At 37.5% G+C, this 17445-nt stretch overlaps 1 protein-coding gene across 7 annotated transcripts; it reads right to left on the bottom strand.

Moving 5' to 3' along the window:
* Window positions 1–782: 782 nt before the first annotated feature.
* On the bottom strand, window positions 783–17340 carry LOC137403657 (uncharacterized). Of its 7 annotated transcripts, XM_068089639.1 has the most exons (12): window positions 17080–17340; window positions 14211–14282; window positions 12354–12382; window positions 11592–11645; window positions 8745–8895; window positions 7722–8582; window positions 7593–7616; window positions 6188–6235; window positions 5726–5779; window positions 3840–3883; window positions 3167–3614; window positions 783–1276 (listed from the first exon to the last, which is right to left on the bottom strand). In XM_068089639.1, exons 1-11 carry the CDS (start codon window positions 17249–17251, stop codon window positions 3183–3185), a joined length of 1941 nt encoding a protein of 646 aa, XP_067945740.1. In that variant the 5' UTR covers window positions 17252–17340; the 3' UTR covers window positions 783–1276; window positions 3167–3182. The 7 variants fall into 7 exon arrangements, with proteins under 7 accessions (XP_067945740.1, XP_067945744.1, XP_067945742.1 ...); XM_068089643.1 differs by lacking the exon at window positions 3167–3614; XM_068089641.1 differs by lacking the exon at window positions 6188–6235.
* Between the last annotated feature and the right edge of the window lie 105 nt (window positions 17341–17445).

Below are 17445 nucleotides of genomic sequence, written 5' to 3'. Positions count from 1 at the left end.
TGGTTAATACTTAAGTGAGGCTAATTTGTGAGCTAATAAGTGAGGCTTAAGTTAATACTTGTGAGGCTAGTTTTACAGAGGTCATTCTGATGCAAATTTATTTAATTCGAAAGTCCGCTGGGCACTGACATCTTGCTCTTTCTTTGTTAAGACATCATGCTTTCCACGAGCGAGTAATTGCTATACCGCTGTAAGTATATGTCCCGTAGACTATTCGTATTCCAGGGTGTTCTAGATTTAGCCAAAGCATGTCCTAGATACTCTAGTTAGATATGCCAAGTTTTATCCTTTGAGAAGTGACTGCCCAGATACAGAAAAAATGATGGGGCTAGTGAACTGTCAGAATACAATTCCCTTTAACTTTATTATCTGTACCTTGCGATACCAATTGACAGATGCCTTTCGTTGTTTAAAATTGGTAATCTTTAGCAAAATTCTAACCATTGTCCAAATTATTCAAAGTATTTTGTCTGTTAGAAATCACTGTTGAATGGGTGTGAGCGGGATTGATAATGTCGAACATGTTCCAAGCTTTAATTTATGTCAGCACCAACTAACAGCTTGTCCAGTTTTAACCGCTCTGCCTCGCTATATGCCTCTGTTTAGCTTGTCTTCTAGATTCTACTAACTCCTCCCATAGTCATATTTTAACCATGGATGACATATATAGAGTTTCCCGTTTTACTATTAGAATTTGCCTGTCCTCAGCTGTTAACACAGAGGTTCTGTAGGTATTTATGATTGATGTTACACAATGTCAATGGTTTGATGTATGATACCACTCATTGCTTAAATTTTATTTATTTATATTATCCTTTGATCACATTTTACAACAATGGGATACGTTACACGCCATTGGTATTATAATATATGTAATAGCCAAAGAGATATGCAATATGCAATGACAGTTGTCATCCATACACTTAGTTTATAAGTGTAATAATAGTAGAGATCATCATTGTACTAGGGAGATGTTACAACTTAGCCAAATGACAATGTAGCACATTTTAATCAAATGGCAGTGTTTAACAAAATGACTTACCATGGCCAATATAGCTGTCTCTAACACACATCACATTTATAACAAAAAGAAAACTGTACAATATTTTAAGCGATGAAATAGCTAAAAATTGCATCAATAATAAGATGACTGATAAGAAAAGGATTTGTGTGGAGCAGACTACCGACCGACGCCAGACATAGATAAAGTTCCAGAACAAATGTTCTAGAAGGAGCAGAGATAGCAAATACTTGATTTCCTGTCTTTCTACATGTCCTACAAGCAAATGAAAATGTTCACATGAACGCTAACAATCACTCACAGCTAGTGACATGTACTAGGCTATCAAAATTTTTTTATAAAGCTATCAAGAATTTGTCTTAGCTGTTACATAATCACGTTACAAAAGAAACTATGTATACGTTTTGATTGTTATAAATCGAAACTGATTTAAAACATATCGTTAGATCTGATCTGACATTGTTGCACAAGATTGTTTAAACTGCTACTTTTTCATAGACCCTTAGTAAAAAAAGTGTCATTTTCCGCTGTGTCAAATTCGTAACTCGTAAAAGTCTAATCTTCTAATCCTAATCTCACTCATACAATATCGTGTTTGCCTCGATCTGACCGCCTGCCTTAGAAGACAGAGCTACACTAACAAATCTAATCAAACTATCATAGGTAACTACACTCACAATTCTTTTAGATGCCAGTATGATTATATGCTTGCAGCTAATGACCTGTTTGACAATCAGGAAAACGCCCAAACAGCCAAAACAAATACTATACAGGAATCTTGACAGGTAGCTTGGTATTGGCAGATATCTATTGTCAGTCATGTTTGTATATAATTGTTTAAAGGCTAATGCGTATATTTTTAATTTCCAATCTAATACGAGTAAGCATTGCCCAACCCCATTGCTATTGACGAGTTAAAAACTCACAGAAAATAATAACTTTTCAAAACATTCAGTACCGATAAAGAACAACTGGCATTCTAATATTTGCCGTCGATGTACTACTGAAAACATCCTCTTTCTAATCAGCTACGAATAAAAAATATTCACAATGTCACACAAGTTTACTTCAATACAAACCAACTTTAAACAACTGTTGTGATTTCAATAGGTTGGTTGATTTAGTGTGGCTACAAAAACGCAATAACTCCTTGAACAACTGCTCATCTAATGATAAACCTAAGATTTTCTCATTAGAACAGCTTGGCATAATTTTAGTGTGGAACAGAATTTATTGTTTTTTGTTATTGAATTTAGCCATATGTGAGTACCACAAAAGGTGATCTGGAACCTCATAAAATAGATTAGAACAGCTTACCTTTTGTCCCTAAAAGCATTGAATTCAAAAGGGAAGACATTTCCCAATATAAAAAAAAACAATTAAAGAGATGGGCTGAAAGCGTTGATGACTAGAAAATTTAGAACATTCATGGCATCTACATTTGCTGTCGGCAAAGAAAGTCGCGCTTATTTGTAATGCATGCCATGGGCCATAACAGTGTTAGGGCTAGATCAAATGCTTTTATTTAATGTAACCATGAAAAGCATCTTTGCTGGTTGCAATCTTTAACCACTGAAATTAGATTATTATTTTTACCCAACAGAATTGCCATCACAGAGACCACCATTAAAATGGTCCCTAAATTATGTAACACCATGGTAAGCACATCTATAGCAAGCACCAACCTTCACCATTTTTCTCATTTCTCCTGGGTCATGAACATAGCAAGTTAATAAAAACATCAGATGAGTGTTCATGAAACTCGGGATTTGCTACGGAAAAACAACCTAGATATCTAGTGCATACATGAACACAGCTGTTAGTGTGTACAGCACCAGACGGACAACTGGCTGGAGTCTTATGTTAGTATCGGGGAAGCAATAAGTCAAATGTAACCTTATACTAGTTCATGGGATGAACCATTGTGACAACTCAACCTCCATGAGCCATCATGGATATTGAGGTTATCCATCAACCGTGACACATTGTACAAGCAAAAGGAACCTAGTACATGTACCAGTATGGTATGGGGAATGCTATAGTTAGAGCATGAAGTGGCAGTAGCTGACATTTATGACGATAATGGGAAACATTGCTTGGGTCCCGCTTCCACAATTAATAGCTTGCCAGCTTCTTCACTTTTACCTAGAAAACGAATCCTTCATCTGCCCTTCAGTATATCCACCTTATCGGCGGACTCGTACAGCAAACCTTTTCTGGGAGAATCTTCTTCAGCCGCCACATTTCTATCACCTTGCGCAGCATTGTCATCATCATCTACATTAACCTTATCACGACTAAGGTTTCTATTTTCCGCTGGAGCCTTGAAAAACTTGACCGTTTCAGCAGCAGGTGGACGTGGAGCAGCATTGTTGGGTATATCAGCATCTCGACTTTTCTCTTCCATTGCATTGTTTGGTGAATGCGCACTTTTATTTCTCGACCTTGACACTGAAGGCTTCGATATAGCTTGCTGACCCTCTACCTTACCAGTTTCAGGGGACAGGGACCGACCCTGTGCTAGTGGCGTAACCTTAGATTTAGGTATGACACCTTTTGCCGCAGTAAATAGATTACCCCGATTGACAGAGTGCTGCAATATTACACAGACTACAGCGCAACTGGTTCATTCTTACTCAATTTAATGAAGTATGTTAACTCCATCGCTTAGATATCCGAACATACATTATGGCTATTCATTTTCTTACATTATTGTTGATAAGAAGTTAAAAACAAACAGCCATCCATTCTAGCATTCATTCCAAACAGTCGCTTAAGAGCATGTTTGCTAATTCCAAATAAGGAAAAGTTGCAGTACCTGGTCGAGGTCTTCCTGTTTGGAATTATCCCCTAGATCATCTCCTGTAGAAAACAACAGACACCACTCGATAGGGACACAAAGTGATCAGTGAAGCAGGTCAACTAAACACCATCATTAGTAGTAATTGTAGCGCATTAGCAGTGCACCACCAGAGTAAACATGCATTTACACCATCTTATCTTGTAATGTCCAACAGAGTGCATAAAGAGTTCTCTGCTGTTTGCTAATAAATTTAGTCAATGGAGTACTTCAGTAAAAGATATTATAAAATCAACAGTAGGAAGTGATAAAATGCAGCTAGCAGTTTTATAATCATGCATGATTTTGCAAGTATCTACTCCTAGAAGGCAATAAGATACTGTGATAATCACTACAGCAGCAATACATCCGCAGCATGTGATGCCACAAGTGAGGCCTCGAGTGATGTCACAGGTGATGCCAGCGTGTGATGTCACAAGTGATGCCAGCGTGTGATGTCACAAGTGATGCCAGCGTGTGATGTCACAAGTGATGCCAGCGTGTGATGTCACAAGTGATGCCAGCGTGTGATGTAACAAGTGATGCCAGAGTGTGAAGTCAGAAGTGATCCCAGCATGTGATGTCACAAGTGATACCACGAGTGATACCACGAGTGATGTCACAAGTGATGCCAGCGTGTGATGCCACAAATGATGCCAGCGTGTGATGTCACAAGTGATGCCGCGTGTGATGTCACAAGTGATGCCAGCGTGTGATGTCACAAGTGATGCCGGAGAGTGAAACATTATTAGTGAGAATGAGCATAATTCTAACTGCGTAAAGTTTGATAGAGTTCATTCTTGCTGCCAAAGATATGAGCTTTATGACTTGCACAGTTTCTCAGATTCATACAATGTACCGTGCATAACCGTGCACCCATGATCTGTAATTTGTATACCTCCAACCATAAAGGGTTGGTCAAGATTGCACATTTGCGTTGATTTTTTTGACACCGCTCATTGTTATTAGCAAATATGCATGCATGTAGTAGGAAACAGTTCAATTGATAGAAAACCAGTTTAATTGGCTAACCAGTTAAACTATTTGTTATCTTTAAAGAAAAGAATCCATGCATGCGATTTGTAAAACTAATGGTACGGCCACACGTAACGATTTTTTCATTGGTTTTGACTGAAATCATGAAATAAACAAAAAACACAGAATTATTCGGCCAAAATTCACAGAATTGTCAAAGCTGTGCAAGCACACCGAAATCGTCGATGAAACGCTTTTAATTGGCTGAACAAATTGTTAGCGAGCATGATTCTAGCAGCTTTTTCAATTTATATAGTCCGAACACATAACGCGACACGCAAGAAAAATACTAAAGCGATATGCCATCGTAAATACGATGCAACTGACTTGCCATCTTTAGAGCAATCAACTCTTTCTACAATGGAACTTTTGCTGCTAAAAAAGAAATCGTTATTATTAAAAAAGAAACGATTTGTAGCCATGGTGTCCGAACGATAAAGAATCAACAATAGCGCAATCTAGGCAGTTGCATCATATGTACAATGTTGAATGGCGCTGGTACTTTTATTGTGTGTCGCAATACGTTTCTTGGACTATATAAATTACAAGCTGCTAGAATCGTGCTTGCTAATAATTTGTTTAGCCAGTTAAAAGCATTTCATCAACGATTTCGGTGTGCATGCACAGCTTTGACAATTCGGTAAATTTCGGCCAAATAATTCTGTGTTTTTCATTCATTTCGTGATTTCGGTCAGAATCAATGAAAAAATCGGTAAGTGTGGCCGTACCTTAATTATGTGTTAACATAATGCAAGCTATACGAGAGCATATAAAATGTATCAAATCTGGACCTTTTCCCTTAACTGCGTAGAGAGATGTGCATGACTTACCCATAATTCCAAGTGGTTTCTGCACTACATTGGTGTCCTTGGCTAGTAGTCCGCCTGAAGTGATAGAGACAAATGAGTAGCGAATAGGAGCACAAAACAGAAGATAGTAACATACCTCAGTCAAGTAAGGAGACGTGCAAACACTTGAACAAGATGTAGCAAGAACCAAGAAACCGCGACAGGAAGTTAAAAGGTTGAGGTCAAGGCCCGCACACGCTATGTTAGAGAATTTTTTTATACATAGAGACATAGAAACTCCAAAGCAGCCAATCGCAGGCTAGGAATAAAAATTCTCACAGTTACTACTAGCAGCAGGCCAACCTGGCAGATAAAATAATAAAATACACACATCCTGTGGAGAGTGCAGCCTGAAGCAGTAACACATAGGACACACGCTGCGTGGGGGTTAACCAAGGCATAAATTCATGGTTTATGGAACACACAAGCGGGACAAACACCAACCTGAGATGCGAGTGTCTGCCCTGAGCGCCCCGTCCGCCATTTCAACATCTAACAGATGCACAAAAGACAAATTGGCTTGCCATTTGCTTGATAGCAACTGGTGCATAGAGTTCAGGTAAGAAAACATTTAATGAAAGAAAAAATTCAGTATTTCTATCATGATAGATCAATAATTCTTTTTAGATAGTTCTTATGAGAGAAGGGGGAAACAACTATGGAAGAACATACACAAATACTTCTAATTGATGGCATGTCACAATGTCTACCTCCCCCTTTCTCTTCACACGGATGCTTACAAAGTAAGGCGGCACACAAGCACTTGTTCCTCGCTTTCAAAGAGCAAAGATGTGTAAAATGTAACCATGTGCAAAATACATAAATTTTGTTATTCCAGAAGCGCAGAATTTTAATAACCTTATACAGGAATAACTTTTTTATGAATGTTCATGCCAAATAAATTATGGAGTTGTCTCCCTCAGTTTGCCCTTTCAAGCTATGAGCTGTGTAAATGTTGATGACTGCACTTTTATCGCTACGTAAGCAATACCTCATAAAGCATATATATATATTAAAAAATAAAAATAGTTGGCTGTTTTCATATTCCTAGAACAGCTGCTTATCAAATATTCTGCATTGCCATTTTGTAATATTTGAAAGTTTAATAAAAACAAAAATTTATGTAGTAATAAGTTTGTATACTCTTGAGCCATATTAAACGGCGATACAATATTACTCATAACAATAAACTGGGGCTCATCATAGACCAAGGCTTATTAGTAATACACTGTTAAAAGTTAAGATTGTATAAAAACGCACCCACCAATTGATTTGAGGAAACATAACTTCCGTAATAAACATTAAATCTATCGTATATTGTTTTACAAAAGCCTTGAATAAAAACAAATGATGAAGTAGCAATAGGTTTCTCATGATAGCGTGGAACTATTTTAGTTAGCAAAGACGATAGCCAGCTATGTGGCTATAAGGGAAATATTTGTCAAGGACCTGCATGACAAACCATTACAATTTGCTTCAAGAAAAAAATTACTCTTGATTAAGTATAGCCCTCTGTCCAGCAATGTATCACACAAAACATGTGGACTATTTCGCTACCAAACCACCTTAACCATAGCAAAATGTGTCAACAGTTATTTCTCCCAACCCAAGTTCCTAAGTAACGAAATGTAGCACAAGCTCAAGATATCTTAGCGTGTGACACGCCTACACATGAACACACGTGCACACACCTTCACACGACTGTCAAACGAAGAAGCCCTAGCGACTACAATGTATGATTATAGACTAGTCCCAGGGAGGCCCTAGAGCTAGTAGATAGCATCTATACTCCACACCAACTGATTGCATGATGTTAAGAGAGCCGTGCGGAAGAGGCAAAGATTCTTACCCTTTTTAACTCCGCCATACCGATCTATAATTGAAACTAGCCAACATAAATACTTGCTACAGACAACTACACAAAGGGCTACGCTAAGAGGTGACTCATAGAAATGATGTGCGAGTGAAGGTGACCAACCTGGCACATGCACTATTTCTTGCGCGTCGGATTCTAGCACTTTATCCAGCACCACAGCAGGATCATTGTTCAAGCTTTGGCCTGCTTCTTCTGGCTCCTGTCTATCGGCAGCTCGCCTCACAATGTTTCCTAACAGGCCAGCTTTTGTCGGCGAATTAAAAGCGACCACCCTACCAGCATCGCCTAAAGTTTTGTGAGAGTCAGCCATCGGCTGCTCATCGGCAGCATCACCCTGTTTAAGGTCCCCAACAGCGGCTGGTCGGTTATTGCCCAGTGCAGCAGCATTTGTCTGAGCAGCACCACCCTTTTGTTCAAAATTTTGATTAGCATGGTTGTCTGCCATGATACCTTGAGCAAAATCGACGTTCGCAAATGGAAGATTGTTGTTCTTCAAACTCTTGTCAGTATTCAGAGGCAGGGCATTGTCCAAGATATTTTGCTGACCATTGTTGACTTGCCCTCCTTGACCAGGAAGTGCTGCCTGTCCTCCTTGACCAGAAAGTGCTGCCTGTCCTCCTTGACCAGAAAGTGCAGCCTGTCCTCCTTGACCAGGAAGTGCTGCCTGTCCTCCTTGACCAGGAAGTGCTGCCTGTCCTCCTTGACCAGGAAGTGCTGCCTGTCCTTGACCAGGAAGTACTGCCTGTCCACCTTGACCAGGAAATACTGCCTGCCCTCCTTGACCAGGAAGTGCTGCCTGCCCTCCTTGAACAGGAAGTGCTGCCTGTCCACCTTGACCAAGAAATGCTGCCTGTCCTCCTTGACCAGGATTCACCTCGTGGTTTGGAGCTGCAGCCTGTTGCTTCAAATTTGCCAACTCTTCCTGCAGCGTTTGAATCTCTGCAACCTTCTTTGCGAGGTCAGCTGCAACGGACATAAAAAATGACCAGTTTTTACCCTTTAATCCCACAACGATGAACTCTCTACTTATAACAAATGTAATGCCAAACCAAGTGCACCTACCGGAAAAGTAAGAAATAAAAGCATAACCACCAGGATGACCTGACCAGTAGGCCACCAACTTACCATTAAAGCTATTTTCTATTTGCTCTTTTTCTTTCTGAAGAGTTGCGTACTCCTGGTAAGATTTTTGCTGAACGCGTTGACAGTCTTCTGTCTTTTCACGTAGCTCAGTTCGCAAGTTGCGTACATCCACCTCCAAATTGGAATACTCAGTCTACAACGTATATAATTGAGAAGTATTTTTTTAGAATGCATCCACGCATTTACAAAACTGAACAGACATCTGCAATCCTTCAACATTTCAAGGGTTGCTTTTACTTGTTCTTCATAAGCAAAAACTGTGTGATGAAATCTCTGTTGCACTCTGCGATTCTATGTCACTGGTAAGGTGTTTCTGAGCTGCGTGTCTTCAAGCCTACTGGCTGCAGAGACATGCAACCACTGTTGAGAGCAAACGAAAATGATATTTCATTTAACTAAAAGTCCCTGAGACACTTCAGCCCTGGTAACAACACAAAACCCTTCTCATACATAATCTCATATGCACACTAAACCTAAACATAAACAATTTAAACAAAAAAGTGATTTAGGATTGTATATTGTTTGAGCAAAGCCCGCTAGAAAAGGTAAAACATGTTTCTATAGTTCAAGAAACATCAAAGGCCAGACAACTACCAAATATGAATTTATTGAAACAGCAAATAATCTCATAGAATATGTCGAATTCGGAACAAAACAAGTCGACACACACCATCTGAGAAAACAACTATCACTGGTAGTATTAAGAAACCCAAAAAGCTTATCTCAAATGATATTTAAACGAAAGACTGATACACTTCCATGTCTTGCAGTTTGTTTAGAAAAGATGACTTTGGGATGGTTACAGGAAGTGTTCAAGGCTGCACCAACTCGAGGCCCCCTAGCTAAGCAACCAATTGGGGAAAAGCATACATGACACGAAGTTCTTTTGAATTTCAAGAGAGCCATAATTACTGAGTTTCCATGCTTCGAATGGATTCGAAGTTGATCTCTGCTGACGAATTCGCACCATACTGTTTCAACGATTTGGAGTTGCACTTTATTGATGTCTCCAAGACTAGCGATGTACTCCTCAAAACAGAATTTGTTAATGTAGACTCGCTTTCGGGTCACGGTCACTTTTCATTTCACGCTTCGTACACATGTTGTACTCACTCAGCCAGAATACCTGATTAGAATTTTTTTTAATTTTCCTTGTTGCTTATATTACAAAACAGTAACAGAACTTACTACTTGCTATACAGTTATTACTTCGAAGGCTGCATGAACAACATTTGCATTTAGTAAAAACATTTGCTATAATAGATGAGTTACGCCTAAGAAGAGATCGGCACCAGCGCGGTGGGAATCTGGTTAATCGGTAGGTTCAGTTATTTAATGAATTAGGTGATAAAATAAATAAAAAGGTAATTATTTCATCATCAGTGTATGAGCAACCCATCGTTGGCGATAGTAGTTGAATATAGCCACATGGTGGTGTGATGAAATGCACTGGATTTTTTACCAGCGATGGGGAGAGTTCTTATTAGTATTATCGATGCGAATCCATCCGCAGTGAGCAATTCTGTGATGAAGAATAGTAGTGTCACTGCGAATTCATTTGCACTAATTCAGCGAAGCGAAATGGCATCTCTTCGGATTTTACCATTTCTAGGATTCAGTAACTCCAAATCCATTCGAAGCATGGAAACCCATTAATAGAGTGTATAGAGCTATAATTCTCATTTGACTTTAAAGGCCAATATTCCTTAGGTTCTTTCTCTTGGTCATGCATAGTGAACGAACTAAATCTATATATATATATATATATTTCAGTGTTTGTTTGCTGTCTCTCTGTTGCTCGTGTTTTCAGTTATAGTAATCTATATATATATAGATTTCTCAAAGTATGTTTTATGTCTGTATGCCATATGTCTGTCTGCATTCCGGCTATAGCTATTAAAATCTTGGGATAAAGAATGTGTAGCGGAGAAAATTTGATCTCGGACCCTACCATTCACCAGTGCAACACCCTATCCAATAGGCCACAGAGATTGAGTTATTAGCTTGGCGATAAAAGTCGCTATACAAGAGCACATACCCAACGGCTTTGCGTACCATGCAGGGTGATTGCGTAAGTGATTGTCATTAGTTCGCTCACTAAAATTTTCCATTGGCAATCTGCCAGGCTAATAGCGAGTGTCAGGCGACCCTCATTACTTCTCATTGCTTGTAAGCTGATTTTTAATACTCGGGCAACACCGGCTAGCACAGCTAGTTGAAATCTAAACACAAACAAAATGTTTCTCACTGGAATTGAACTCGGAACCACCAGTTCCGCAAATGGGAGAGCTAACCACATGGCTGTCCTTGCCATACTATGGAATAACTGTATACCCACTTCATCAGCGCTCAGGAAAATACTATTGGTTACTGCATGCTTGAAGATCATTATTGCAACAGAGATCATGACACATAACAATTATAAGCTCAAGTATAAGCATGGCTCTTGATATTTAGTAGATTTAGACTAGCTGAAGTTACTCGAATTCATGGCGTAAAGAAACTTGACTAATGACAACGAAATTACCTGCTACTCTTCATAAGCTGTTGTTTTATTACTCGTGCGATGCCGGGCATTCATCTAATTATGAATAAAAATAGCATGAAGAGCTCGAATAAATCTATAGTGCTCTAATAAGTTTTCTTCTGAGATGGTATGATTAGTGGCAGCTCCTAACTTGTGCTCCACTGATTCGGTCATTGGCATGTCTCAACACGTGCTTTGAGGGTATGCTAAAGTCATTTCAAAACATGAAATAGATGCTTTGTCAAACTTCTTTGCTGTCAATGCCGACCAAGGGTTAGAGAAATATCCAAAAACAAACTTACCTCTTTATCACTCAAGGAGCCTTTTAGATCAGAGGTCTGTTTGTGGCAAGTTTCCTAAAAATAGGTCAAAGATAAAAACCTGACTGTGATCTTACAACACTATGGTGTCAATCAGCTTCATCAAATTATGAACTTTCCAATGTTTTTAGAAGCAATAGAGTAAAAACAACAAATATTCTACAGTACAATAAACAATAAATAAACATGAATTTGCTGAAGGTAACATGCTGTTTCAAAGGCTGAGTACCCGCAATAAAAAAGGCCATTGTAGGTGCGAGAATTAGCTATAATTGGCTTGATTGCTGAACAAATGAGAATAATTCACAGTTCTTTGGTGATACAGTTTACTACACGCAAGTGACATACAGTAGTGTGCCAAATAAACTGGACCCCTTTGTTGGAAAACCAAAATTCTGATTTACAACATTGCTACTCATTTTGAATTTAATCAACAGCTATAAATTATATAATTAATCCTTCTTTTGAACAAATTTCAAATATTTAAACCAAACAGCTGTAAAATTATGCGCATTTGTATAACTTGGAATAAGGAAATAAAATGTATTTGTCATCATCATAGCTGTACAGATTGTTATCTTCAACCGCTAAAAAGATGAAATATTCAGAATTTAGCCTATATAATCATTCATAAACATAACTTTACAGCTGCTTGGTTTGCATATATTTAAAATCAGAACAGAATCAAAATAAATTTGATAGAAAAGATTGGTAATAGAATTGCTATGAATAGTATGTACTTACCAATTCTGTACGCGCGTCTCTTCTCTCATCTAAAATATGCAAAGGTTGGTAATAAAAATCAAAAGATACCTTCCAGCATCAGCCATTCCAAACATGATCAAAAACAGTGAAAAGTTGGCCAGTAGTAGCAGCCATTCCAAACATGATAAAAAAAGTAGAGTTGGCCAGTAGCAGCAGCCATCCCAAATATGATCAAAGACAGTAAAGAGTTGGCCAGTAGTAGCCGCCATCCAAATCATGATCAAAGACAGTGAAGAGTTGGCCCATGCAAGGTGACTAGAATCACAAACTAGAATTTGCAAATAAATTTCTAATGTGAAACGTTATATTTCAGATTGGGTTACTTATACTCCGTAGGCGCTAAGGTGCTAAGGCTACATAAAATGTTTCCATTTATTGTAGTTTATGTTCTGATATCTATAATTAAACAACTTCTCTTCTTAAACGTGATGTGGACTATTCAAAGTTAAAACATCTGCTAATTGAGCAGTAAAAAGTACAAAATCAAAAGTGTCAATAAAACACTTTTCAAACCAAAATTAATTAATTGCAGTAAAAGAAGAGCGTGGTAGCAGTAAGTCATGTACTTAGCTGTACTGGCTACAGCTGTTTTCATGTATTGTCAGTGATCTACATTATAAACTTCTTACTGATTCATCAGATGATAAACTATTTCATGTAAAATATCAACTGGTGTTGTACTTTGAGTCATGGTCAGAGATGACAACTGCTGGACTCTGGCAGCGTGCTAAAAATGGCTACTGTGAGCAGCATTTAGACCAGGCAGCATTGTCTGATCAGTCAACCTTGTCTGGAGCAGGCAGCATTGTCAAGAGCATCTGCTAGTTAAACTGACAGGAAAAGGCATTACATGTGAAAGTTCGAGGACATGTGTGTAAAAAGCTACCTTCAAAACTGAGTTATATCAAAATATGAGCGTTACAGATTTTGTTTTAAAAAACTATGCAGCTGAATGAGACATCCATTAATTCATCTAGTTGACCAGAAATGACACAACAACCAGTTGAGCTAGAGGTGGAGCTAGAGAGCTCCTGCACTTCTCATTGAGATATGCGAGTAAAAAGAAATGGTATTAGATATTAGGTCACGATAAATGCAATGTGGCTATCATTCTGTCATCACCAGTTTCACCGAAGTATTCGGCACCATAGCTCCAACATCTTTACAGTCTGTTTCAAATACATGAAAAGGTTTGCATTCGCTACTGCACACCAGCTGCAGCTTTAGCAGCACATTTCACTACCAATTGGTAAGCTTTCAACCATTGGAGAAATGATACTGCATATGTATAATCTAGCAAGGCAGAGCTTATCTACAATGTCTCTTGAAACAAACCAATTAGACAAAGATATACATTGAAAAGGAGATATAGGGCGCTTTCGGATACCGTATGCATAAGGGGTACGTGATAGAGGTGAATGTGAGCCGGTTGGGTACCAATTGCGTAACACTCAGAATTTTAGGAGGAATTACAATTGCTTTTACCTTGATTGTGTACATTATGGTAATCAGGTCAGGTTCGACAGGTGGACACCAGATTACCGAGCGTTTGCCTTGCAAAAGAAAAAATTCGGTATATGCTCAAGCGGCTGTCTTGGATTCATCGGCGGTTCATCGATAGGCTAATTACTGTGGGAGTCACGTCACTAAAAATGATGTGTGGAGGATAACTGCAAGTTTGTAGAATTAAACGAATCCGTATCGCTTACCTCATTACACGACAGATATTTTGTTCCTATTTTGTCATGCAAACCCTTCCAAGATATGTATAGGGCATCCGAAAGTACGCATAAGAGGCGACGAAACTGTTGCCATGTCTTAACAAGTGCTACTTACTGTGACATCTTTCTTGGGCATCTTTCAGTTCAGACACTGTAACCTTCATCCGTTTGGTATACTCCTGAGACACTAAATACAGAAAAAACTAAATTTAATTTTGCAAAAAAGAGACTTTAGAAGAAACTAGTAAAAGTTGTCATGCTGACGTAAATTTTATTGTAACAGACCGGTAAAGAATGTTAGAATTGTAACAGACAGGTAAAGAATGTTTTCAATCTTAACGATCTAAAATGCAAAAAATAAAAAGCTAATACGACAAAATGATAAAAACGTAATAACAAGAATAAGAAAATAACAATTCATAAAAAGCATTAAATGGACTCAATGTTATAAAAAAATTCACAACAATCCAATGAGAACAGAGCTGCTCTCGTTTGATTTCTCAGAGCTGCTTTGTGATTTTTTGACAGCTTGTCAAAAAGAGCTTCCATTTACCAAAGCCACTGTATCCCAAAGTAATCATGGTTCGTAGTGTTATCAATCACATGTATGTGGCTTAAAAACAATTAGAAACTGTACTAAAAATATATCAATTAAATCCAGTTCATTAAAATAGTAGAAAATCTTTAACTTTTTGTTTGGATGCATATTTGGACATGAGCTGTGGCTTCTAATCCTCATGCAACACAAACATAAAAACTATTCAAATAAATGTGAAAAGTGTGCTCTATGTTAAAGGTTATACTTAGCGTCTGAAGGCGCTCCCGTCATTGGTAATTACACATGCTCTAAACATGCTGCAGTTAGTTTTTATTTCAAAGCATAAATACGAATGACTGATTAGTGATGCTCAAATTTTCTTCACAATTTATTGCAACTTCAAGGTCAAAGATGAAAAGTAGAAATTTTACAAAAGTTTAAAAAGTTTATAAAAACTTGCAAGGTCAAAATTAGAACACTGTTTTAATTCTAAAGTCAGTGCCAACATAACCTTAAGAAGTTTATTGCTAGCAAGGCAAGTGAAAATTGTCATGCGAGCTGCCATAACAGTTCTCATTTTATGTAAAACTAATAATAATTTGTATCTGCTTATATTTTACATCCGAGTCACAGTCCGTTTTACATCAGTGCTTATACTAGGTACTTATTTGGAACTTACTTAGAAGGTTCTTTCAAGACTTAGATTGGTAATATAAGCTAGTGAGTTTTCGTTTACTAGATTCCGCGCAAGCTTGAATATTCACTTGTGCTGAATGTGCTGTTAAATATGATTTAACAGCTGTAGATTTTAAGCAACTGCTGACTTGACATACTAAACAAATTACTCCTGCTGACAAAAAATTGCCTCCATTAATGCTGATGCATGTAACGCCATTCTTATAAAGTTAGAAGGTGATTGAATACTGGCTGGTGTGCGCTCTTCAATTTTTGCATTAAGCTCTAGTCTCAGCCTTTAATTACATATTCAGTTTGAATAATTTTTATTGTTATCCTAATTTCTTATGTCAGCCCTATGTTGTTTGTTTTTGTATACCTGCAGCAGACATGGCTAAAATTTTCTTCGAGGTATCTCACAACTAATAAAATGAAAAAGTCTTCTCTTGGATAGGCAAGTATCATCTTATTCAAAGTTTTGATGGATCGCTTCTGGTGGAACAGTAATCTTTTTTATACACACACTTCTATGCAAGAATTATTATTATTAATTCACCATATTCACGGTTTTTACTTGTATTTTTTCAGTTCGTATTAATTGTATCATTATCAAATCATCTTTTATTGTAATCCTAGCAAAACAGGCTTTTACACTTGAACCCTTTTGTAGTTGTTTTTTTAAATTATTTGCCCTGCACAAAACATTCTTCTCATGCTATGTAGTTTGAAAGTTAGAATGGCAAATGTTGTAATATGTTAAATACAAATCAATTTTCTGTCCAAAGACCTTTTATTACCCGGGCAACACTGGGTAGTACAGCTAGCTAGTGCTGATATAAAGATGAAACTCTTCTTTCTATATATTAGTATTTGCAGTCATGATATCAATATTGTCCAGAAATTCAGGAGTTCATCATGAGAATTAACTTTTAGCTACGTCATCATGATTTGTATTAAACAGCAGTTTTAATGCTACTCAAGCTGTTCCCTCTATAAAAATAGAGGGGCTAGCTGTGATATTTTGCAACTTGCCCCTCTATTCTCATTATCACTAAAACGTGTTGCGTTTACAGTCATTAAAACGTGTTGCGACTTGCCCCATACTTTTTGTGTTTCAACGTGCCCTACTTGGCACTGATTAACCAAAATGTTCATCCTAACTCAAGTTGATGTAATATCATGAAGTTGGTGGGTGCATTGTGAAAAGAACATGTCTAAATCTGCTTCTACTAACTTTTATTAACACGGAATAATGTATTAAGAAGATATGCAATTCTCTAAATTTGGATATAAAAATAAAAAGGCAAAAAATTACCAATAAATTTTACAAAATCATGGCTAACCAAAATTGCTGTTCTTTTCATTTCATGCAATCAAGATATCTCATAAAATAGCCTAGAAAGTTCTTTAATTAGTGAGGTAAGAATTTAAAATGATGTAAACAAGCAAGAAAGTTGAGTGTTTCAACGTTGCAATGTGCCCCATTCTCCCCTATGTTAACCTAGTCGAAGTCCTCGCAAATATACTAGACAATTATTTTTTTTCATTTAGCCATTTAATTTATTCAATGATACATTGTTTTACCTGTTGGCATCGTTTCATGTCATCGTTCCATGTATAGGTACTAGCGCTGCAACGCAAAGCCGATTACACCAGCAGACAATACGAAACAGACCAACTTTTAAATTAAGCATGGTAGTTATTTTCATGTGTCCTTCAATAACTACAAACTACAACTTTCAAACTAACATAAATAGTAATAATAAAACACCTGAAAGATGAGATAACAGTTCTTGTTTGTCGTCTTTAAGCTTCTGTCCAGTTTCGTGGCACGAACTTAGTCCATTCTTTGTGGCATTATAGAGAAACAATACATACATTAAAATTAATGTTAATACACCATATCCGACATAGGATGTAAATCCTCCTCTTGGTCGCATCATATTTACAAAATCTGTGGAATGCGTTAAGAATAAGCAATTAGACTAGTTACAAATTTTAACAATCAAAAGACAATTGTTAACCATGGCATTTCCGGTGAAAACGCAAATTGCTTGTTTTTGAAAATAAGTGTCAACGGGTTCTTTACAGAACACTCGTACTGACTTTAGGATTTTGGTCACTAACGAAAAAATAC

Source organism: Watersipora subatra, chromosome 9 (genome assembly GCF_963576615.1).
Source record: "Watersipora subatra chromosome 9, tzWatSuba1.1, whole genome shotgun sequence".
NCBI lineage: Eukaryota > Metazoa > Bryozoa > Gymnolaemata > Cheilostomatida > Watersiporidae > Watersipora > Watersipora subatra.
The sequence above is the reverse complement of the archived record's forward strand: the minus strand, read 5'-3'. Positions and strand labels throughout refer to the sequence as shown.